At 33.7% G+C, this 26106-nt stretch overlaps 1 protein-coding gene across 1 annotated transcript; it reads right to left on the bottom strand.

Annotated features, from left to right (window-relative positions):
• Positions 1-1083: 1083 nt before the first annotated feature.
• On the bottom strand, positions 1084-24984 carry CLDN16 (claudin 16). The gene is given in 7 exon segments (XM_066241661.1): positions 1084-4244; positions 5161-5352; positions 7840-8004; positions 11563-11665; positions 24525-24659; positions 24661-24708; positions 24711-24984. Coding segments are annotated over 7 exon segments (924 nt in total). The 5' UTR covers positions 24858-24984; the 3' UTR covers positions 1084-4110.
• Positions 24985-26106: the final 1122 nt, after the last annotated feature.

A 26106-nucleotide genomic window follows, 5' to 3' on the forward strand; every position in this document is an offset into this window, starting at 1 on the left:
TTTCATCTGCCTATTGCCCATCTGTATGTCCTCTTTGGAGAAGTGTCTATTCATTTCTTTTGCCAATTTTTGATTGGATTGTTTATCTTCCTGGTGTTGAGTTTTACAAGTTCTTTATAAATTTTGGTTATTAATCCCTTAACTGCCATCTCACTTTTAGGAATATATCCCAAGAACACAACATCAATGATTCAAAAGGAGAAATGCACCCCCATGTTTATGGCAGCATTGTTTACAATAGCTAAGATCTGGAAACAGCCCAAGTGTCCGTCAGTGGATGAGTGGATTAAAAAGTTGTGGTACATATACACAATGAAATACTATGAGGCCATGAAAAAGAAGGAAATCTTACTTTTTGCGACAACATGGATGGTCCTGGAAACTATTATGTTAAGTGAAATAAGGCAGGCAGAGAAAGAAAAACATCATATGACTTCACTTATTTGAGGAATCCAATGAACAATATGAACTGAGGAATGGAATAAAGACAGAGGCGGGATCAAAGGGTCCAGAGGGAAAGCAGACAGAGGGAAAGGGGATGATAGGATGGGATGAGAGCAGAAAATCAAAACTTGGGGGGGTGTTGTGGGGAGGAGGGTAAGGGGGATTTGGTGGGAAACATGGGGGATGGGGGGACAATAGAATCATGTACACCCAATAAATTAAAATTAAATTAAATTAAAATAAAAAATAGAATTAGAAAATGGTCTTTCTCCAAGTCCTAACTAATGTACTCTCTTAGAAAAGAATCATCAATTGTTAAACTATTAGTTTAAAACTATTATTATGGTAATTGGAGAATGGGATATTCCTATAGTTTCAAAAATTACATCACTTATTTTTGTCACTATAGGAAAACATATATGTCTGAAAAATGAAGAGATTGGATTGTCATCACCTTAATCCAGTGAATAATTTTAGCATAATTAAGGCCAAATCAACCAGATACTAGGTTTATGGGTATGCTATCACATCACATATGGTATATTCAAAAAAATTATTTAATATGATTTCATCGAGCCTTTCAATTAAAACTTCAATTTACCAGAAATACAGTTATAAAGAGGAACTAAATGACAACACCAGACAAATCCAGAAGGTGGAATAAACTATAGGAAAATTGGTTCAGTTTTTTTAATATATATTTTTTAACAAGTCAGAGTCTATGGCAAAAATGTACCTTGATTAAAAGAGACTTAAGAGGCATAACAACCAAAGGAAATGCAGATTCTTGTTTAGACAAACCAATTGTATTAATGCATTTTAAGTAACTTGGGGAAATTTAAATATGGATCAGTTATTAGATAAGATGAAAATTTATTGTTAGGAAAAGGCAGAGATAGTTAAAGGGAAAAACTGATTATAGACAACACATAGAGAATAATCTCTAAAAAAGAAATATATGTGTATGTGTGAGTGTCATTGCATATATGATATAAATGCATATCTGGAAAGCTATGCAGATATTCAAAAAAGGTAAAGAGTAGTGATGTTCTAGGTGGAGAAAATATGGTGCCATGCCAGTTAAATAAGATATGTTTTTGGTTGTTTGAGTTTTCTCACTGTCCACAATGTACACATACAACTTTTATAAAACAGAAGTCTAATTTTAATTTAAAATTTGACATTAGAAAGTAATAATTAATAAAGGGACAAGTGAATAAATTTGTCTAATTTTATAAATAAGATTTTTACTGCAATTAACTGGACATGACTAAATTATAATATCCAGAATATAGCGGGCTATTTTAAAGTTTCAACCTAGTAATCTTATGTGTATACACTTTGGATTGGTATTATTTTTTTCTTTCTAAGCATGTCAAGTTACCATCAAGTCAATGATTTTTTTCTTCACTGCTAAATATTTGTTTTGTTGTTTACTAGTAGTTATACAAAATATATTTTTTGTTATGCTTTGTTTGGGAATGCTTTAGTAAATTATAATAAAATAAAAAATATTCCCAAGGTAACTAAAGAAAAGAAATGCTAATATTCCTCCCAAAATATACAAAATGTTTTTATTGAGAAAAATTTAAAACTGTCATAGATGCCAATTATTGCCATAATCCTTTGAAATATGTCCTTATACAAATAAACTTTTTAAGGAGGAAAAAATTTGTATCTCTAAAATCTAATGGCCTACTTAATTACTTTTTATCCTGCCTTTCCCCAGAAAGATTCAAGAGATGTATTTGAATATATAAAAGATAACAACCATATATAATAAAATAAAAGTAAAAATAAAAATAAAAATAAAAACTAAGGTTGACAAAAGAACAAGACAAAATAAGTTTTAAAATGCGTAGAATTATATCCTTACAACTAGGAAATATGGATCACAAATAATTTTTTCAATGGCATTATACAGTTAATAATACCTATGAAATAAAAGTGAATCAATTGTCTTAATGCTAAGATTAGATTAAAATTTATTTTGAGAATACTAGTAAAAAATACCTTTTGAAACCATGAACACTGTTCTCAACAACAATAATATATGTACTAGGCTTTTATCATCTCATTTTCACATTATTTTTAGTTTTTTAAATTCAAAACACTTCTTTTGAGATCTTATGAAATCAACAACTAAGTTTCCATTTTCTAAAGAACTAATTTCCAGTTTAGTCAATAGTTCATTAAGGTACTGCAAAGGAGTTAATGCTGTTTATGTGAATTACAAGGAATGAGAAAGCCTGAGATTAAATTTTATAATCTTCTAAAAACTTTCTCATTAAAAAACTCAAGATGATTATATTATGAATATGAATGATTTGCATTAGCAATCATTAATTGTCTACAGAATTCAGTTTTTCTGGGAAAAAAATTTATTGAGGAAAATTGATTAGTTAATTAAAGGATTTGAGGCTTTATTTCTTCCAATCAACAAATATTTGTTAAATTTTATCACATATCAGCTAATTTGCTAGGAGTCAAGGATCTAGTTGTGAGAGTACACCTGAATTAGTTAATTCTAATATGTTGTATTTATAAAATATATTTGGATGTCTAAGCAATAAGTGAGTAAATATCTTTCTTAGCAATTACTGTTGTAGAAATATAGGCAAAGAGGAAGTATGATAACAATATACAGATTTCTTATATTGTTAATGAGGAAGATAGTCACCACTGACTCCAGTATTAATTTAACATTTGCTTTCTACATTTGGAGTATGGAAGGAAAACCTCTTATCCTTAACTCACACTGGTGACTGGCACATAAAGTTATTTTCTTTCTCTATTATAACAAAATTGGAGCAATAGTAGGCATTGATAAACTAGCTTGAATTTAGAAGTTATCAAACAATTAATTCAGTTGAGAATATAAAAAATTAACCAAAAGCCAGAGAAGAGTTAAGAGCTTGTCAGTCCTTTCAAAGATCAGAATCTCTGGACTCTTTTGAAGGTTGCTTTCTATTCTTAATGTGCTATTTTATTAATTAATTAATTAATTTATTTATTTATTTATTTATTTATTTATGTAACAGAGACAGAGAGAGGGACAGATAGGGACAGACAGGAAGGGATAGAGATGAGAAGCATCAGTTCTTCGTGCTGCACCTTAGTTGTTCATTGATTGATTTCTTATATGTGCCTTGACAGGGTGGCTACAGCTGATTGAGTGACCCCTTGCTCAAGCCAGCGACCTTGGGCTCAAGCTGGTGAGCTTCGTTCAAACCAGATGAGTGTGCGCTCAAGTTGGTGACCTTGGGGTCTCAAACCTGGGTCCTCCACATCCCAGTCTGATGCTCTATCCACTGTGCCACTGCCAGGTCAGGCTGTATTATTTTATTTTAATATTACCATGTTTCAATCTCTAATGGCAATATAGAAATCATAAATATTTTTATATCTTAGCAACCTCATCTTGCTATATAGAGAAAACGTGTGTGTTTGTGTAAGAGAGACAGAGAGAGAGTGTATAAAAAATGAGAAAAAACATGCGAATAATAGAAAAGAAGCAGTGACAGACATTTTGATTAAACTGCACAATTAATTTAGTTGAAGATAAAGTTCAAGTAATTGTTCTTGGGTTTACCCACTTTTTTATTCACTTCTACTTATTAACTGTTTGGTTAACTAACATACCAAAACAAACTGATATGGAGCACTTTACACCCTTGTGTCAACAGCATACATTTTGGCAGTCTCTGTCCGAGGGGCCACGTATGACTTGGTCATAGATACAGCTGCGTTTGAATAGGCTTTCCTCATGGAATAAGGATACGTCCTTTCAGGTCCCACATCTGTTTGGGAGAGGTAATTGTAGAGATATAAAAATAACTGTGGCTGAGTATACTTTGGAAAATAAAATAATGTCATTTTATATAATCTTCCCACAAAAAGTCAAGGATATACATATTCCAAGAAGGAATCATCCAAGAAGACCACTAGATGACAATCTAGATTTTTATCCTGAAAGATATTTTTAGATTTTTTGGCTTGCCTCTCAGTCTATTTTTCTGTTCAACTCTAGGTATAAATTTAATAGATTGAGTGAAGTAAGTCTTGTAAGATTATGACACATCAAACTAATCACTATTTATATATTAGACACAGTTGTACCTATGGGTTTTTATTTTTTACTTTTTGTTTTTTGTATGTTTCTGAAGTCAGAAGCTGGGAGGCAGAAAGACAGACTCCCCGCATGTGCCTGACTGGGATCCACCTGGCATGCTCACTAGGAGGCAATTCTCTACCCATCTGGGCTGTTGCTCCATTGCAACAGGAGCCATTCTAGCGCCTGAGGCAGAGGCCATAGAGCCATCATTAGCACCCAGCCAACTTTGCTCCAATGGAGCCTTGGCTGCGGGAGGGGAAGAAAGAGATAGAGAGAAAGTAGAAGGGGAAGGGTGGAGAAGCAGATGGACACTTCTCCTTTGTGCCCTGGCTGGGAGTTGAACCTGGAACATTCACATGCCTGGCCGACCCTCTACCACTGAGCCAACTGGCCCGAGCCAGGTTTTTATTTTTAATAAATATACCACTATCTGGGTAATAAGGTTTGAGTATTAGAAATCTGTTGTCCTTGAATCACCAAAATATTTATTGGCAAAAGGTAGAGATCAAGTAAATAGCATTATTTTGGGCTGGTGAGATGTATTTCCATTGGATTGGGGAAAATGATGCTGGAGGCAAGTTCATATTTCATTTTGTTCTTACCTTTGAAGAGGTATAAGCAGCATGTGAGGACAGCCCCAGCCAAAAAGCAACCCAGAGACCCAGCCATTCCAAGCCAACAGGACCAACCAAATTTATACTGGATGCCAAGAAATATATTGTGTAAAACCAGAGAAGTACGTTCCACATAAACATCAACAGCATACCACACAGAGCCAATAATTCCTGGAGTGCCTGAAAGAAAGGAAAGATGTAAAAAAATAATGCAGGTCTTTTCCAAATTTAAATTTTGTTACTCAACACAGTTGGCATCATTAAGAGGAATAATAATGACACTATGGCTTCATATCTTGAATTTTAGTCACCTCTTCTATGGGTTCTTTTGTTTTTTTTTAATCTTGCATTTCTTACAAATTATAGTTCAGAAATACAAAAATAAAATAGTGCAGTACTCACCTGTTTTTGAAAACCTAAAATGGTCACTATGGTTTTCTTTAATTTTTCTGCCTTTCCAATGTTATTTTAATATCAAAGAAAAAACAATATTATAAACAAAAGAAAATCCAAAGAAGAGAAAGAAGTCAAAGTCCAAGACAAGTAACAAGGAGCATATGTTCTTTCTATATTAATATTTTAATCAAAGTAGATGTCTCTAAGAGCATTTAATTGCCTCCTGTCCCACCACCCAGAACCCACAATTGAAAATGTAAGCTACATAAACAACATTTATATAGAAATTATGTTCTTAAAAAGCCATTCATTTTAGTGTGTTGGATTTAAAAACTAGTAACTGAAGTAAAATTTGTCTTTATTGTAAAATAATTCCTTATCTATCATCCCCACATATGAAAAAATATATTTATTTTAAATAAAATCTAATACCCATAGATTAGTCTAACTGATACTTGACTGACTTGAAGTGATGCCCCAAAGGTCTTCTTATTTTAAAGGAATAAATTGCATGTCAGGACCTAGATGCAAGAAATAAAGATGGGGAGATGGGGGATGAAAAGCTATGTGAATAGGACTTTTCTGAAATTGGTAGTGTATAGAAAAACTTTCAAGCTAGAGAGTTTGTGATATCTCTTTAAGGCACTATTCATTGCATTCTTCTCCCAGATTTTTAATGCAGGAGGTTTTAAGGAGAAACAGATCATGAACATATAAACTTCAGAAAACAGGATATAAATTATCAGCCTTTTCTAGAATATTGTAACCCAGAGTTTAGAGTAGAAATTCTTCTTTTGAAACTTAGAAACTATATAGTATATAATGGATTATATCAATATTAAATGATTGTTCTAAAAATGATGGTTCTAAGGCTTTGACTATGTCAGGCAATTTAACTTAGTCATTTTTTTTCAGCCATTCAAAGAGATTTTCTTTATTGACTTGATTTTCTTTAAATTTAGCTTATTTTGTTGTTTTATTTTTAAAAAATACAGAAACTAATGATGTCTCAAAAGTAATCTGGAGCAGAATTGTATAGCATTAACTAATGTTTAAATTTGTTAAATACAATAAATAAATAAATAAATAAATAAATAAATATTTGTTAAATACAGTATAGCACATTGTTATATACAAAAGCTTCATGTTATTACTCAGTGAATATGAAATGTATATCTCAAAAAGAAAAAATATTACTAAATTCTTGTGACTTTTTAACATAACTTAGGGATCATTAGGGCCTTGACTCAATGTTTGTGTGTAAAAAATCAGGAAGAGCCTGATTTTGAGACTGTGGAGGAGTAGGCTTTCTGCTATGAGCTTGCTCTGCTCACTGGATCTTCACAAAAGCAATCCAGAGTAGTTATTATTACTGGGAACTCAGGCTATTTTGCAGATCAGAAAATGGAGACAGGTTAAAGCAACTTGTCTGTCTCACATCCACATGTATCTTCAAGTATTTTTATTTCCGCAATCTCTATCCATTCACTACCTAGCATGCCTGGTCAGGTTCCCACTTACATTTGCTTGCTAATTTTTTTGCTTCTACCATAAAAGAAGATGGTTTTCTCTCTTGGAGTGTTCTTGTTGGTTTCCTCAACATAATAATTTCTCCCAACTTGCTCTGAGATCCAAAGAAGGTATCATGCTGCGATAGAAGAAAACTAAGCTTTGAAGTTGATAAGAAACCTGAGTAAAATATCAATTTTGTTGTTTTACTAATAAAATCATGTAAAGTGTTTTTTGTCTTATGGTTTATTAGTCATGTTTGATTTCTTAGTCTTCAAAATTCCATCTTTACATCTACTTCTTAAATAAAATAATAATATTTTCTATTTATTGTTTCATTTGAGATCCAATGGGTTGGCACATGAGATAAGTCTAATATAGGACTTGGCACAATACAGTGCATTGCTAAATATATAGTAAGAAGGCTTAATTAAGCTTGGGGCTTCATTGAGAATTTAACTTCAGGAATAATCAAAGAGGAAATTATTTTTTCTATTAAAGCACTATAGAGCTTTTATGGATAGTTAAAAATAATTTGAAGACTTTGGTAAATCTTGATCTGACATATTAATAATTAAAGATTAATTATCTGATTCTGAAGCTAAAGAAAATACAGCTGGTGAATGTGCTCTTTATTCCTTCCATCTAGAAAAGCAAGTCACATATGATCTTAAGATGAACTGCTTCAGACCATCACTCTTCTCCTTCACCTCAAGCCCTTAGATGGATATCTCTACCTCTATCACTAGTCCAGACCAGTACCTGCTATTAGTAATGTGGTTCCAGCAACAAAGCAGATGCGGACTTTGATATATGGCTCATCAGGGAGGAATTTCACGCAGTCAAGACCAAGTAGTAGGGTGATAAATCCAAACCCAGCTAGAATATCTGCAGTAATCATCAACGCCCGAGTTACCACCAACTTCACTGGAAGACCAACAAGGCATGTGGTTACAGCACAGTCAGAGGAAGGAAAAAATGTTAACTCACAAAGCTACATTTAAAAAAAGACATCGCCAAGCATTAATACAGACCACTGAAAGAGTTGTGCATTTAAATTTGTATAAACTTGGAAATGATTACCCTTAAATTTGTCATAAAGTGCATAAATAATATGAGACTATTGGTATTATTTGTTTAAGCACTGATTAGTATTTACTTAGCCTTGTTGGCCTACTAGCAAAATGCCTGGCATATGGTGAGGACTAAATAAATGTTTCTCTTTTGCTTCCTGTTCTGGAATGAGATCTGTTCACAAATATGATAAATAAATGTAGAATTGAAAGTAAAGTATCTATTCTGCAGAAGTTACTCAAATATTCAATAAGTAAATGATCAGTATATTTATTTAGAGTTTTATTGTAAAAAATTAAAAATAATTTGAAAATTTTGATATGGGGAGCAAGATACAATACATGAAAATGTCTCCTGTTAATTTGAGCTGGTGGGAAAATTGTCATTAAATAGAAGACTTGCTGGAAGTCATCATATTCTTTTTCATTTTGCAAGTCATGGACATTCTTGGTTAAGACTTTGTATTGACCCTTTTATATTGATTTGTCAATTGAGTATATTTTAAAGCTACAGCCAGTGAGTCTCTATGGTAGATGGTCCAGGGAAGAAAAGATAAGATAATTGGAGTGGAATAGTAGTGGTCAGCCCTCTGTAATGGAAGCTTCCTCAACTGGGAAAGCCTCCTGAACTGAGGCACAGTTATGCTAAGTGAACAATAGGGAAATTTTGTTACAAATAAAGAATTAATTACCCAAGGTCAGAACTACTATTCTTTTAGCTGCCTAATGAAAAGGAATAATAAAATATACTCCTTTAATAGTACAGTAATTGTTTTTTTATATTCATAGTGATTTAAGGTTGCCTTACATTGCAAATAATTTTTCCCTAATGATGAGGTTAGTTTGGGTCCTATTAAGTAATAGGTTGCTTGTGAAAATGTAGCCAATTTTTCTTAGTTAAAATATAAAATATTTTTATGATCCACATAAGAAAAAAATACATAAAATCTGCTTTTACCTTATTAATAGATGAATATGCTATATGTAATTAATGTCATTAAAATATGAGTATTCATTTCTAGAATGGAATTTTTAAGATCTCAAAATTTAGCATTATTTAAAAAAATAGGTTCAAATTTAGGCCAAATCTAAGGCTTACTTTTCTCAAAATTGAGGGAAAAAATATGTAACTCTTTAAATAATATCAGTTTTTATATTTTGCATTGATTTTACAGAGAAAGAAAGGGAGAGAGAGAGAGAACACTGACTTGTTGTTCTACTTATTTATGCATTTATTAGTTGACCCTTATATGTGTCCTGACCAGGGATCAGACCTACAACTTTGATATATCAGGACAATGCTCCAACCATCTGAACTACCAGGCTGAGGCCAAGTTTTTCTAGCCCAACAGATCCTCTTGCCCATCAAATAATATATACAAGTGGGACTGCTACTCAGCACCTCAAGCCCAGGTGTCCCACACTTTGGAGTATCTCCCTTGAAATTTTCTATGTCTCTTTTTACAACCTGGGACTACCCAGTAACAGAAGTACCATCTGATCCTGGTTGGCCCTTTTGAGACCCTCAGTCCCACACAGAGCTTTATTCAGATGCTCTTTGGAACTTCAGGACTCATGCTTAGGGGTCATTGGAAACTCCAGGGCCAGGACAATTCTAAAAAAGCACTCAAGCAAGTTAATAATGTGGGGAGCCTGGATTTTAGTTTTAAGGATTGTGTGAGATTTAGCTGCCAGGATAGTAACAAATATATTCTAAGTTGGGGGCAGAAGGAGGATTCAAATTATCTATATCAACAGAAACCCTGAAAAAAAATAGTGTTTATCTGGGACTGCATACTCTAGGTATACAAGGCAATGGAGAAGGTTATCTAAGGTTAATTATGGTTGTGTAAAAGATATCCAAGACTAAAAATAAAATCCTACTCTCTTTAAGTAACACACTAACTTGGAGGGTATACTTATATTTTCTTAGAATACATTTTTATCTCTGTTTTCCTTAAGCACATAATAAACTTTTCAAAGAAAATTAATATATGTCTGACTAGGAGGTGGTGCAGAGAATAGAGTGTTGGCTTGGGATGCTGAAGACCCAGGTTCGAAACCCTGAGGTAGCAGGCTAGAGTATGCGCTCATTTGGCTTGAACACGGGGTCGCTGGCTTGAAGCCCAAGGTTGCTGGCTTGAGGAAGGAGTCACTGGTTCAGCTGGAGCCCCCCAGTCAAGGCACATATGAGATGCAATCAATGAACAACTAAAGTGCCACAAGTGTTTCTCATCTCTTTCCTTTACTGTCTGTTCTTGTCTGTCCCTCTCTCTCTCCCTTTTTCTCTCTCATGTGCAAGCATGCATGTACTAAAAACAAGAAAGAAAGGAAAGAAAATTAATGTATCTTTTAGCTATTATTTGCAACTAACAGGTAAAACTATATCAAAAGAAAAAAATGTGAGCTAGTGTAAGTAAAACAAAATTAAAATATAAACAAAGATGTTCTCTGTGCAGTGTACTTATGAGTCATTTTATTTTTTTTTCTTACATAGATGTTTAAAGTTGAAAGATTTCATCTTATTTTTCATCTTATTTTCTTCTCAGCTGTAACCATACCACTGTATTTCTGGAAGAGCCTAGTGTTGATATGAATTTCTATTCCCAATGACCATATTATGCTTCTTTGTAGCTAAAACTAGGTTAGCACAGGGAGGAGAAAACAAGAAAGAATTAAGAGGTCTTTTTTAAAAAGTAAAATAAAAGCTTTATAAGTTATATTAAAAATATTTCAGGCACTTAAATTCTAAAAGGCCAGGGAAGATACTTTAGAGATTACTCCTTTTATGTTCTTTTCTCTGGGTGAAATAGCTTTCTAGGGAAAAGTAACATTCCAAGACTTACTTTCCATTTATCTTGAGAAAAGAAGTTGCCACATGGTACCATTACCTGTCAATTACTTTGAAATAAACTAAAACCAATTTGCTTTCTATCTGTCTCTTTCTATCTCTGTCACTCTATCTCCAGCTCTCTCTTTTTTGGCAAATCTTCCATTGAAATACTGTAACGTTCCTATTTGAATAAGTCACAGTTGAAAGACATCTCTGAAATGCTTTTTATCTAACTTGTCAATTCAAATCATAAAATCAGAACATCCTTCATTTCCATTTTAAAAGTGTTTACTCTCAAACTAGTATGTATAAGGCACTAGGCCACATCTTTTGGGAAAAAGAAAAAATGAATAAGATAATAGTTTTACCCTGAAGAACTTACAAATACATGGAAAAGATGAAATATGCTTAAATGTTTCAACTCACATTTCAGAAATAAACTAAATTTCTAATCAAAATATTTAAAACTAGACAGAACCTTAATACAGTATCGTAGAAAACAAAACAACACAATGGAAACCTGAGTTCAGCTTTCCTTGGTATTTCCTTCTGCAAAGGGAATATCTGAGGCATACGTACAGGGGTGTTCAGCAAGTATAGAGTCATACTCATCACAGGTGCGAATTCCATCGAAAGCGTTTGTGACACACTCCCACCAGAGGCCTCGGCATTTTGTGCTCACCTAGATATTGGAGAAGACACCATGTGAAACAATTCATGCAGACACACTTCAGTTCCCCTCGATCAAAAGAACTCGGCTGTTGTGAATTTGTACAGTGGTTACAAGCATGGATCAGAATTTCATTTATAACAAACATAATGCATTTTAGGATATTTTCCCTTAAGTACTACCAATTAAAGGCATTCCCTACCAGGAAATGAATTCACTTCCTGAAGAGGGGTGGGAAGGATAAGTCATGTCTAAGATGGATAAAAATAAAAATAAAAAGTAACTATATGCAAATGCCTATGGCTGGTTCCATCATGCAGTTATAGTTGAACATGGAGACAATTCATTTCACTTTCCTGTGTTGACATTTACTCACCCCCTCCCAAATCAATATAACAATAGATAATAATTGTTGACATCTTGAGTTTATTAGGAATGTACATTAATTTGTCTTTATCATAAATACTCTGTTCTATAAATAAAGGTGTTATTACATTTGAGGTTCATAAATTTATAAAAATTACCACAGAAAGCTATATATAAAAACACAAATAAGTGAAATATAAAGACTTCACAACTTTTTCCTCCTTGTTCCACTGACAGACAACAAATGCTTTACACTATGATCTGAATGTAAACAAACTGAGCATTAATTTTGTATAACCTGACAACTGCAAACCACTTTTACTTAGAAATGCTGTGCAAATTATTCTTTTCCCACTTAGAGCTAAAAGCTACCAGTGTCCTGAGCCTTCTCATACTTTATCTCTAAATTGTAAGTCACAATAGCTTTCTTAGGATTGTAAACATGCCAACAGAAAATAGTTTCCAGTATCCTTGACAGAGTTCATGCATATGAAACAGAGCTAATATGATTGCTTCTTCTGGCTCAATTACGGATTCACATTACCTTGGAAATCTGGAAATAAGATTTAATAAGGAGTATCTTGGAAAACGAAAACAACTTTTCCTTATAGAGAGAATACGTAACAGCAGAGTGGGAAGAAAAAGGCAAAGACAGGGGTTATAATTGGTGTGAAAAAGAAGAAACATAAACCTTTGATTTGCAAAAGAAAATCCTATCCGATAGTATTTGCGTTATAACACTCACTGCTCCCTGTTTTGTTTAGAAGCTATGGTGTGTCAAATAAAACTCTACTGAATTCTACTGCTGGCTACTTCATCACAATTTTGAATGTGGTACTTCTGTTATCACTATCTATGTAAAACACATCTAACTGGTAATAATTGATTCTATACCACTTTGATATTGATTCTATACCATAAAGCAGTTATTGTTTAAACATATTATTATTTTATTTATTTTTAAAGGACCCTGTGAGATATTATGACTGTTTATTTTACAAAGAAAAAAAATGAGGCACAGGAAAGTTACGTGATTAACTCCAAGAAGGCATTGTTAATAAATGGAGAAGCTAGCACTCAAACACAGCAGTCTGGCACATGGCCTTAAGCATTGTGGGATACTTAACATACATTTTTTTAAATTCCAAAATCATTTTAGGCTAAACTACTCTAGAATGTAAATTAAAAGATAGCTTTAGGTAAAGTAGGAAACTCTAAATTTATTCTCATCCTATGGTCATTATTCTACAATATCTCACTTTAACTTGCTCTTTCAAAGGTTAAATCTAGAAGTAATGTTCTCAAATCTATGGATTTTTACCTCAGGAAGCTGAGAAATCACAGAAACCAAAAAATTTAACAAAGAAAATCTGTGTTGTAAAATTTAAGATATTAATTTCTAAAGAAGTCTGTGAAAATATGAAGTTATATATGAATAAAATGTAAGTTAAAGAGGGCCCTTCGTTTACCGCAATCTTGATATACAATGTTTTGAATATATGACACTCCATAAAAACTTTAAAAAAATTGAGATGTGAGTGTTTGGGCAATGTTATTGGAAGATTTAGAAAAGAAGAAGTCACCAACCATGCAGGCTAGCCTGGAACAAGTCTTTAAGAAGGTAGAGATGTCTGGAACAGGTCCTGTAACCTCTACATCAGCTGCTTCTCTAGATGAAACACCTGTAGTGCAGGTAGAATCATCTCCAGCATCTCCTGCATGTTCCTTAGGCAATCCTGACTCACCTGACCCAGCACCTTCTGCAGGTTCTCCTGCCTCTCCAGCTTCCTCCTCCCAATAAGTCACTCTTTCCCACCTTGCAAAGCCCCTTTCAGTGTGCAAGCCAACCACAGGAATAAAGGTAACAAAATTTTTTTATGCTCATTTTTTTGGTCATTTTTCTTGTTACTATACAATACAGTGTATAGTACAATATATTCATGTCCTTTTCCTTTTTTGGTGGCTTAGTTGTGTTTTTATGTTCTACATTATGATTTTCAATTGTGTTAGGATAAATAAGTGACAGGCTAGGGTGTGTTTTACCTTACACCAAAATTTGGGTTTCATCACTGTCATAGGAACAAAGCTATGTCCTAACTTGTGGAACCCTTTTATAGTTGATGACTTTAAATATAAATTGACACTTATTAGTTGTGTTGTATTTTGGGCAAGATCTTACCTTTTTTAACCTTTATCTTCTTATCTGTAAAAAGGAGATAATGCCAGAATGGTTCTATGGATTAAAAAGTACAAACACATACACAATATAAATGATTTGCTCAGTCAATGATAATATTAATGAATTTCCTAGATGTCATATCCTAAGTCAGGACTGTGTTCAGTTTACTAACTAACCATAATGACAGTGGAGAAAGGTAGATGTAATGGGCTGAATGGTGGTCCCCCAAAAGATATGTCCATGCCTTAACCCCTGGAACCTTTAAATGTGACCATATTTGGAAAAAAATATTTGCACATGTAATTAAGTTAAGGACCTTGAAATAAAAAGATCGTAGATTACCAGGTGGGTCTTAAATCTAATAATGTGTCCTTATAAGTGACAGAGGACACAGACAGAAGGGAAGGAAGCAATGTGACCATAGACATGAGATTGAAGTGATGTGGCCACAAGTCAAAGACTGCCGCCAGAAACCAGAAAAGGTAAGAAACAGTTCCTTCCCTAGAGGCTCTATCTAGAGACAGTGCTGTCCTGCCAACACCTAGGTTTCAAACTGCTGGCCTCCAGAACTGTGAGATAATAAATTTCTCTATGTAAATGTGGAAAAAAGAAATTGGGACAAAGGGAACTCTATAATAAATCTAACAAGTCCAGTGATGAAAGTAACCTCACAAGGTAATCTGATCACAAATTCCTAACTGGCTAGTTCCTGGCACGTGGTCACACCCCAGGCATAGAACTTCTTTAGGAAAAGGTTTATCTGCCTTAAGCAAGCCCTGTCCATTGTTTTCATGCATTTATCTTAACACAACTTTGAAATGCCTCTCTTTCAGACCCTTTGGAAATATAACCACTCAAGAGAACATATACCCTTGTTAACTATATTACAATTCAATCCTCAACTTGCCTTCTTCTACCTCCACATAATCTTCTTTATGTTCCCTCCTTAATTCCAGATATACAAGAGAAACTGCAAACTGTCATTCTCTGGAGCATTTAAGATCTTACTTCCTGGCAACTGTTGTCAGTTTGGCTCAAATAAACTAAAAAAGAAAAAAATACTCTGAAGGTTTGGACATTCTTATGTTGATACTGAGCTACCAAATTTGTGGTAATTCATTATGACAGCTCTAGAAACAAGTACAGTAGAGATTATTTGTACTGAACTATTACTATAACAGAAATGTGCTGTAACTATTACACTTATCATAACGGAAAACAGACTTTCTCATAGCCTCCTGCCTGTCAGTTTCTCAGTTAACAGAAACACACTGGATCCAGTTTATTCCAACTTGAACTAGGTTATGTGGATTTGAAGTCACTTCTCTATAATCTGCATGACTGTCTCCCATTTCCTTCTAACTCACTAAAACCAACAAATCTACTATGGCTATGCATGTTATATATCAGGTTATTTAGAAAGTTACCTGAGATATATAAATGTGTTTAGTTATTTTACATAAAAAATATTTCTTTCTTGCCAAAATAATGCAGTAGTAGTGTCATTTTCAAGGCTATTGATCATTTACCTGCAATGACCATATTTAGAAAAGCAATGAGCTCATTAGAGGAAACAAGGAATCCAATTTCATTAGTTATTAATGCTCAGGGGCACACTATTAAATTGCTTGGTATTCACACTCAGTTAAGGTATGTGAGAATAGTGGCTGTAATTAACTAAACTTCTGTGTTAATATAGCACTTACTGGAGACACCCTTAAAGGTGCCTTTGTGCACAAAAAAACAAGGTTAAAAGATTTTATGCTATTTGTCATACTTAAGAAAGCCTTCTTGGTTTATAATATATAGTCTTCATTTATCTCTCTATTTTACAATGGCTTATTAAGAGCATTATACAATTTCTAAAAGGCAGATTTAAGTTCTTAAAATTTTTAAGACAAGGTTCTTAAAAAACTGACCAATGCTTAGAATATATGGTTAACTTTTCTTAAAGGGCAAAAATGCAAAATGTTAACTAGTGATTTTTATTTTACGGGGTTGTCAAAAATAGAGGACTACAAATTTAAGCTTTCTTTCTTTTCATGTGTGATTTATATATTAATAAATAACATATAATGCCATACTAGGAAATTTGCATATTATTTCAGTGAATACCTATTGATGATGAAATAAAGAAGATAATATCTCTGAAACAGGGAGAAGTTTATCCTAGGTACAACGATAAAAGTACAACTCACAAACACAAGACCAGCAAAAATCTCTTAATATTTATTAGTTGCCAATAGTAATATATAGAACTTTTATAAAACAGTTCAGATTTCTGACTTCCCATGGAACCTTGGTCAGTCTGGCCACCTGCACTCCCTGGTCCAATGTAATAACAATTACCATGAGCTGAGTAGTGGTTCTTATTGTCAAATTTCTACTATTATACAAATTCCACTTACAAGATATATCTTCTTCCATGAGGTTTTCCCAGGCTTTCAACTAGACGTAATCTCTTCCCAGATCCCACAGTAATTGTCCATATTTCTCTAACATTTAAAGTATTAAATTATTGCCTGACCAGGTTGTGGTAGAGTGGATAGAGAATTGGCCTGGGATACTTGAGGACCCAGGTTTGAAACCCGAAGGTCACTGGCTTCAGCACAGGGTCGCTGGCTTGAGCAATAGATCATTGGCTCAGGTGGAGCCCCTGGGTAAAGGCACATATGAGAAACAATCAATGAACAACTAAGGTGCCACAACTGTGAGTTGATGCTTTTCATCTCTCTCCCTTCCTGTCTGTCTGTCCCTGACTGTCCTTCTCACTCTCTCTCTCACTAAAAAATTTTTGAAAAAAATATTAAATTATCTTTTTGTATGTGCATTTATGTGCATCTGTCTCCCAAGACTGACTGTTGTCATCTTTCAAATTATATTGACTGAATGTCTGTTATTTTTCAGTCATCAGGTTAACTAAATGCTATGGATACAGCAATGACCGAGACTGGTATAATACCTTGCTTAAAGGGGCTGACAGACCCTCCTTCTTGGTAAATAATAGATGCTCAATACATGTTTATTGAGAGGGAAAAAAATCTGTAAATCTATCTACTACACTCATGCTAACTCTTATTTGAACTTCAGTATAGATAATGGTTATCCATAGAGTGCATACACTGTATGTACTGATACTTATATGCTTTCAACTTAACTAAATAGACTAGGATAGCTAAATCGAAGAGTCAAAGAACTATTACTTAGACCAGAGAGTTTATACTGATTTGGTGTCAGCCTGGATTCTATCTACTCATATTGCTCTGGAAAGTATTTTTATCACAGTACTCAGCATGAGCAGAATACCACTTGAAAAAGCTTTAGGAAACCATATTGTGGTTGACTTTCCCAGTTGAGTTTATAGTAGCATGAATTAGTTCCTTAATTCTGGGGTTCCTCATTCTGATCTCTTTACTAGTTTCCCAGAAAGTTTCTCTATCTTAGTCTTTGCAATTTCTCTTTCTTATTACTTTCAAAATATAAGCAACAAGACACAATTTTGCTTGCCTGGTCTTTTTTACTGCAGTTTTGGGTGTGTTTGTTTTACCTCCACATATATATCAAATTAGAAAACTTTAAAAATACTTTAATTAATTGGCATTTATTTCTCATTCAGTTACATAAAAAATTATACACAGTAAGCTTAATAAATGTTCATTTTTGGTTGATCATTATCAAACAATTTTTTTGTCAATATACATTAGGTTCTCAATTCATATGTTCTTTGATTTCTGTGTAAATATAATATACATAGGAAGAAGAATGCATAACCTAAAATAAAATTTAATGTTATGTAGGTATATTTTAAAAACCACTGGGCATACGCATATTGTAGACAATAATAGTTTGAACAAAAATTTATTATCCTTGTGTTAACATACTTTACATTAAAGATTCAACCCACCTTTTTTCAGTATTTACTTAAACATATATGTCAACATGTAAAAGTTTTTAATTTTAATGTTTAAATTAAATTTATTGGGGTAACATTAGTTAATAAAATTAGATAGGTTTCCAGTACACAAATCTACTATACACCAGTTGTATTTGGTGTTAACTACCTACGTTTTAATAATACTAAATAACATGTTCTACTACTAAAACTTGAAACATTTCTAACTTTAACATGAAATACATTTAAATTTTTATGCTAGGATTTTAAACTTTTTATTTTAACATTTTATTTTATTTTTCTTACTTTCCCAGGGTCTAAAAGAACTCAAGACAATCATTTATAAAGACAAAGGATCAAGATTAAAATAAGCATGACTGACACCACCTTTCCTTTCGACTTCATTATGTACCATGAGTTTATTTGCTAAAATATATTTGGTTCAGCTCTGCTTGCTTATTTGTGGAACACTGGTTAAAAGTACAAATAGCAAAAACAGGATAATACAACCTTATTAGGTAAAATATAATTTTTGTGGTCTTCACAGTTATATTACTTAATTTATGTATCTGAACTATTTAAATATTTCAAGTTTAACATTCATTGTTTAATATAAGTCACACATTTAATAATTTTAGAATGCTTATGAAAGTATCATATTGAAATTTTAGAATGATTACTTTACTGCCCAGTAACATCATAACTTATGTTGAATGAATGATAATAAAATACTAATTTTCTTTTTTCTTTCTTTTTCATTTCTTTCTCCCTTTGAAACACTAGGCAGAAAAGCTGTGTTCTTTAGACCAGAATACACTCTTCAACTTTACTATACAATGGAGGGAATTAGAATTTTATTCTTATTTTATTAAAAAGAGAAAAGAAATACATATCTTGGGAAAATTGAAATTATAGCAAGATAAAAAAAGATCTTGCCTAAAAAGTAATGGTGGTCTCTCTACAGACACTTCTCATTTAGGGCTCAAAATGAGTTTCTAAAGATCATTTTACATTGTATTTCATTCACATTCATTTATTCATCTTTTTAATAATTATATTAACAAGTCATATTAACAAATACATCATGAGTTTCCATTATTTGGAAGTTCATGTTAGGTGCTATAGAAGATCATGAAATAATAAATGAGAAATTTTCTGTAGTCTCAGATGTCCACTGAATGAGTTTGAAATCAGTTGGAAAGTAAAACTAGTATATAAATAATCATAGTACATGCTAGAAAGAATTATTTTAATATTTATTTTATGTCTGAAAAAAATGTAGCATCATTAGTGCCAACAGAAATCCCAGAGGAAAGCCTGGTGATGGGGTAAAATAAATTCAAATGTGGGAAACTTTCATTTGAGGTAATAAAATTTTAATCAAAACAGTGCTTGGTATATAGCAGTTTCTCAATTAATAATTAACAAAAGAGTAACTGAAAAGAAATAATCTTATGAAAACATTTTTTCCCTTTTTGATTATTGAGAGACTAGTCATCTTGTGAAGAAACTACATCTGTATTTTAGTGGGGAAAATGAATAATTATGTCTTATAATATAGGTAACACATGAATAATTTTATTTATTCATAATGTATTTTCTTTTAAAAATGTATTTAATACCTAACGTATGCTATTTTATCATTATTGTCTATCTAGTCCCCTGGTTAGACAAAAAATAGAAAACAAAAAGAAAAAAAAACAGTTATAAGTATAAAAATGGGTAAAGCACAGACTAGAGAAGTAAACAGAATTTTTCCAAGAGATTCAATAGTGAAAATAGGAATAGAACTTAAATCTCATATCTCACCTTTAAGTGAATATTATACAAAATGTCATCTCTTCTTCCAGAACAAAAACAAAACAATAAACTGCAAATAGATAGTAATATATCTAACATTTATTGACTGATTTGTATTTGCCTGGTACTGCACTACATGCTGTAAGCACCCAGACTCATTTAATTCTTACAAGACACATATCAATATAATGTTCATATTTTATTCTCCCTGTACAGAAGAGGAAATGTGGTTTATAGCAGCTTAGATACCTGTTGAAATTTACACAGCCACTATCTGGCAAGGTGGGAATTAATCTCAGGTTCTTCTAACATCAAGTTCCACCTGTAAGTTTCCTGACTATATAGCATTATATTACTGTCCCTTGTAGTGCTGTGTGAAAATCTAAGCAAGATAAAATAGTGAGATGGTTCAGGGACATTTCTGTCTGATGACTTCTGTATAGAAGTCATCCATTTAAGCTCTTAGTGAGTGAGTCCACCAGTTCTCCAATTGCCCCAAAATAGTAAATAATTTTAACTCTGACCCCTCTTTATCAGCCTTCATTCTCTACATGCAATGAATTACCAATGCTATCCATTCAAATTCCTTAGTTCCCATATCTTTTTAAGTCTCCTTATGCTTACTGCCATCCTTCCTTAGACCATCACTGTTTCTCTCCTGTTCTATGACAAAAGGTCTTCTAGTTAGTATCCTGATACTTCATTTCATCCCTTCCCAACATTCTCCATAAGAATAATTGATCTTTCTAAAATACTTGTATGCTTTCTTACAGTAAAACATGCTTTTCTATGGTGTACTATCTATATTTTACATGGTACACAAAGCTCTTGAGACCCTGTTCTTATACTCTTTTTTCTACTTTACAAACTCTTATCATGCTGAAATATATAGAAAGCCACAAAAATACAATGTTCTCATACCTGGATCTCTGCCCATACCATTTCCTGTGCTTGGGACACTCTCAGCTTCTCCTTCTTCACTCACCTGTTCTTCAGGTTTTTATTTCAGACATTTCTTCTTCTAGGTAGACTTCACCACTTACCCAGGATTGGGTGATCTGACTACTCAGCGTTATTTGTGATACCACACTGTAAGTATCAGTTCACTGTTACCTTCAAATTATGCTGTAAATAATGTAAGGAAGACCCAGGTCTCTTCCTCCTTCCTAATCTTATACCCACCGCAGTATGAGGTAGAGAGCAGGTGTCAAAGAATATTATTTGTGAAATAAAAAAAGATAGAAAGAAAAGGGAGAGCAAAAAGAGAGAAATAAAGCAATGAAAGAGAAAGGGGAGGGATAAAGAAAAAGAAAGGGGAGGAAGCATAATGGATAAAAGAAAAAAGGAGGAAGGAAAGAAGGGGATGAAAGGGGTAGGAAGAAAAAGGAATGGAAAGAGGGAAAACAAAAAGGAAGGAGAAAGAAAGGAGGGAGAGTGGGTGAAAGAAAGGAAGGAAGAGCTTATGAAGTTACAGAAAAATGTAGAATATTCACTCTAGATTTTTAGTGGAAGTTTCTGGGAGGCTCTAGATACCATCAGTCCTTGGGTGAATGGCCATCTCTCTGGGATTGCAGACATAGTCAGGAAGTTCTGATGTTAAAGAATGTAAAAACTAAAAAAGACCTTAAAATATCTCGGTTCAACTTCATCTTATAATTGAGCCGAAGATAGGAGATGTGACTTGCTCAGTAGAGGACAAATAAGATACAAGCACAGGCTGGAATAATCTCAAAACCCAAGTTCTCTTCACCACACTTGTCTTCTCAGAGACACAAATGAATCAATAATGACGGAACAGTGTGGTAGCTTTGGGTGCTGGGCCCCTAGTTCTTTTTCCTAATGTTTCACTTCATGCAGAGAACTCCACTCTTCTGCACAGGTATAAGTAAGGCAAAATAACATTTTGTGGTATTTTGAGTCTCTTTCTGCCTCGTGCTCCCTGTTACTTACCTTAATCCTCTAAAAAGCCCCGTTTTCCCTAATGCTTCACTTTGTCATGTGTGTTCCTGACTGGAAGGCCCCTGCTGCCATTTTCACCTTTTGAAATCCTTTATATCCTTTTGAAGCATTGTTCAAATGCCTTTTTCTCCCCAAGGCCTGCTTCACTCTCTGACAGGAAATAATCACTCTATCTTCCCTGTTCCAATGGTACTTTGTTTGTTTCTTTCTCAAATAGGAATTGGATTATGCCTTTTATTGTATATTGCTCACAAAAAAATTAAAGGATATTTTATCGCTTCATATTCATTTTTAAATATCCCCTAATTTTTGTGAGCAGTATAGTTTAGGTGCATATTTTCACCCGCTAAATGTGGTGCTCTCCTGTCAGGCTGGACTCATGCTTGTTCTATCCATATCTCTACTAGTAGAAATTAGCATAGTACCTTCTTTATGACATACAGCTCATGATTCTTTATGTTGAATTGAGTTATAGAATTCATTTTCCAACTCTGAAACCTATATTATCCTGAAAGATTAACAAAGCTAGAAATTTATAACACTACTTTTAAAAGAAATTTTCCATGGGTATGCTTTTTTTTTTAAGCACTTTTGTTATGCCAATTTTTGTTCAGTAATTGTTTAAAGTGAGCTGTTAATATGGACCAAAGGTAATATGTACAAGGAAGGAAGCAAGAAGAAGCAGTATAATTGAGTCAGTGAGTGTCATAACCTCCAAATTTGTGGGTAACAGTATGATTTCATATGCTAGCCCACTGAAGGAGCAGTTACTAGGCAGATTCATGTCCCTTAAAAAATATTGTCCAATAAAGAGATTGTTGGAAGAGAAGGGACCTCATTTGTTACAGATTTCTTCTTTTAATGTAGAGGCATCTTGAGGAATTTTTATAGCAATATATTTCAAGTATGAAAAATAAGGAAGAACCTAAGAAATACTCACTCACGCTTTCTAAAGGTTAGCAAGGATTTACTCGAGGGGAATAACCTGCACTGCTCATTGCATTCGTTGTTACTAGAAGTGTTCTTGCCCAGAGCAGATGGCAAATGGTTGGATGTAGTAAAATTAAAGCAAGAAGGCACTTTAAATGCCAGGACTCCCAACCTCTCTCAGCAAGGCTTGACCCTTTCTAAACCTCCATTTCTTATCCAGTGAAGTGAGCAGGTCCATTAGCTTAAGCAGAAAGATTTTCAGATTGTTTTGGAAAATATTTTAACAATATTTTTAGATAAAATTTTGTATATTTTTAAAAACATAACTTTAAGTCTGCTCAAGTCCAATATATTTCTGTATTATTCATCTACTACTGACAGTCCGGACTCGCCAGTGAGTGGCAACAGAGGTAGTTATCTGTGCTTCTCCCTGACCATTGTTCACAGGGCAGTGTTTCCATCCACTGCCTATCTGCAGGACCAGATAAAACACATCACTGGACTCTTGTGCAGCAGACAGACTTTACATGATTAATATTATCAAAATTTTCAGACATATAATTTTTTTAGCACAAAAGAAGTATTTAGAACTCCATTTTGAAGTGCCATGTAGGAGTCAGAAGACATTAAAAGCCCAAAGAAAAGAAATAAATGACAGAAATAATACACAGCAAAATAGAAAGATTATTACTGTCTATTTTTAACTCCAACTTGAGAGTTGAATAAATAGAATTAGGAGAAAAAATATATACACACTAGCTCTCAGATATCTTTCTGAAACTTCATAAAGGTCACATTATAGCATTTGCTAAAGTAAGTTGCATATAATAGTGCATATTGCACTGCTGTATATTCTTTATTGGAGTTCCTAATATATTGTTTCTTTTCCTCACCTACGTTTTCTGAAACCTTACTAATGAATAGTAGCTGATTTTGATATTCACTCAGTTCTAGCTCTCTCAGATTCCAATAAGCACAGGTAATGCTTTTAAAATCCAAAATTAACTTTCTGAACTCCAGTGAGAAAAATAAAATCTTCACATGTCAACCACTCACTCATTCTTGTACAACAGTTGGTTCCCAAGAGCAACTCATTTTTAAGAGAGGGTTTCTTAAATCCATATCTGTTCCTTGCACCTGGGTCACATTGGAAGACATGCTTTCCCCCGGAATATTTCCTCCTACTTGGAAACAACTTAAAATAACTTTTTCCTATTGCATACTTATTGAGTTGGTTTTCTATGCCTTGAGTTTGATTACTCAATTTCTTAGATTTCCATTCTCAGGAAAGTCTATTGGTTGTTCAATTTTTTAGAGTCCCATTCTTTAAGAAAGTCTATCACACTACTTTTAGTGCTATCATCAAGATTAACAAATTTATGTTTTAATAAAAGATGTAACTAGAACATCTAAATTGGTATATGCAACAATGAAGGAGTTGAAGTTTTACAGGGCTCAGTGACAGGGGATATACCATTACCCTTGTATGAATTTATCCTTATGAATAAAGAGGGATTATTCAGATACTTCATCTGTAAAATGTAATAACAACCACACCTACAACATAGATTAGCTGTGGGATTAAACAAGCTAATAATGTGAAAATTCAGTAAATTGTGAATAAATAGCTAATCAGTCCATGTTGGCTGTTAGTATCAATAGTCCCAGTGAACACAGTGAGGCAGTGGAGATTAGAGAAAATTTAGAAGGTCTTGGGTGAGGAAAAGAAGTTGCTGACTTCTTACCTCCAGAGAGTCATCAGCATTCACCATCCAACAGTCTGTCCAGGTGGCTACAACCAAGAATCCAGTGGAGAAAAAGGCAAAGAAGCAGGCAACGTACTGAAGAAGATCTCTCATTGTAGCGAGCAGCCTGTCTGGAAGGGATGCATGGGAAGCTGCCAGCCCTTAGTCCACTCAGGTGGCTGGAATGTTGTCAATCTCCTGTGCTTCTGGTACCTTGGGATGTAAAAAATTACTGGTCTTTTCCTGTCCTCTCACACCCCACTGCAGGTGTCTTGAGTTGTGGAAAGAGTTATACAAACAGGCTATAACCCACAGAGGGGTCCTGGAGGTCATTATCTGAAACAACCAGCCTCCAATCAGGAGCCAGGTCGGCGAAAGGACTGGGTATGTTTTGTGTGAGGAGAAAGGGAGCCCTGGTTATGCTGCCTGGACTGTGGGCTAATAATGTGTGATGATGGTCACCAAGGCACATGCCAGGATCAAGATGGGGAGAAGAAAGAAGGGTCAAACGCTGACGCTTGTAAACCGATCTTTCTCAGGCCCTCCAGGGAAAGTGAGCTATTCTCCTCCCCCTCCCTAAGGAGGCTACACGGTTGACTGAGTGCTATTTTATTATTAGGACTATTTTAATATTCGCTGACTACCTTAGACAGACAGGCCATTGGTGAAACTATGCCAAACAAGTGCTTGCTCAAGGGAGTTTGCATTCCAAAGTGTTGGGCAGAACAGCCTCATGAAGGATTCCAGCACCTGGGCCCCAGGTAGAACCACGGCTCCTAACTTTTCGGCATCACAGAGCAGGAAAGAGCATACTTTTATCCTGACAGCTCTGGGTGGAAATCCTTGCTCTGAAGCTTATAGGCTCAAGGCACTTGGACTGCAGTTTCTGTAAAATGGGAGTGTTAATACTTTCTTCATAGGATGTTTGTGAAAATTAAATAACATTGTGCCTCTAAACCATTTAGAATAGGGGCTGACAATAGTAGGTAAGTGATAAATATTAACATGACCAAGAATTCTCTATATGTTACTTTTCTCCCAGTATTTGAAAATATATCTGAAAAAAAGAACAATTGTTTATGTTAGGAAATTATGTATGTATATATATATGTATACACACATATGATTTTTAATACAGCAGGACAATTATAGTTATACTTAACTTAAATGGGTAGCTTCCTGAATAAATATTGCATAATCAGTAGCCTTTTAAAAATACTTAAAAGAGCAAACATACCCTTATTTTATTATCATCAGATAGATTTATCTATAGTAAAATCCAAATTTCAGCAATTCTCAGGAAATAAAATAACATTTTAATGCAAAAAGTAATAAAAAACATTTTAATGCAAAAGAGATGAAAAATGTGGGAAAGAGAGATTGAAAAAGGAAGAGAAACAGGAGAAAGGATTATAAATAGGTCATTATTCTGAAAAGAATCAGCTACTAAGTTATTTTAGTAACAACAGTGCTTGAAAAGAATAACTTTTTCTATTTAATGATTTGTTCTTAGTGTTTAGGGTAAAAGGCTAAAATCAGTATTGATGCAACATCCTTCAGGGATATATTAAAATAATGTTTT

The sequence above is a fragment of the Saccopteryx bilineata genome, chromosome 8, assembly GCF_036850765.1.
Source record: "Saccopteryx bilineata isolate mSacBil1 chromosome 8, mSacBil1_pri_phased_curated, whole genome shotgun sequence".
NCBI classification, from domain to species: Eukaryota; Metazoa; Chordata; class Mammalia; order Chiroptera; family Emballonuridae; genus Saccopteryx; species Saccopteryx bilineata.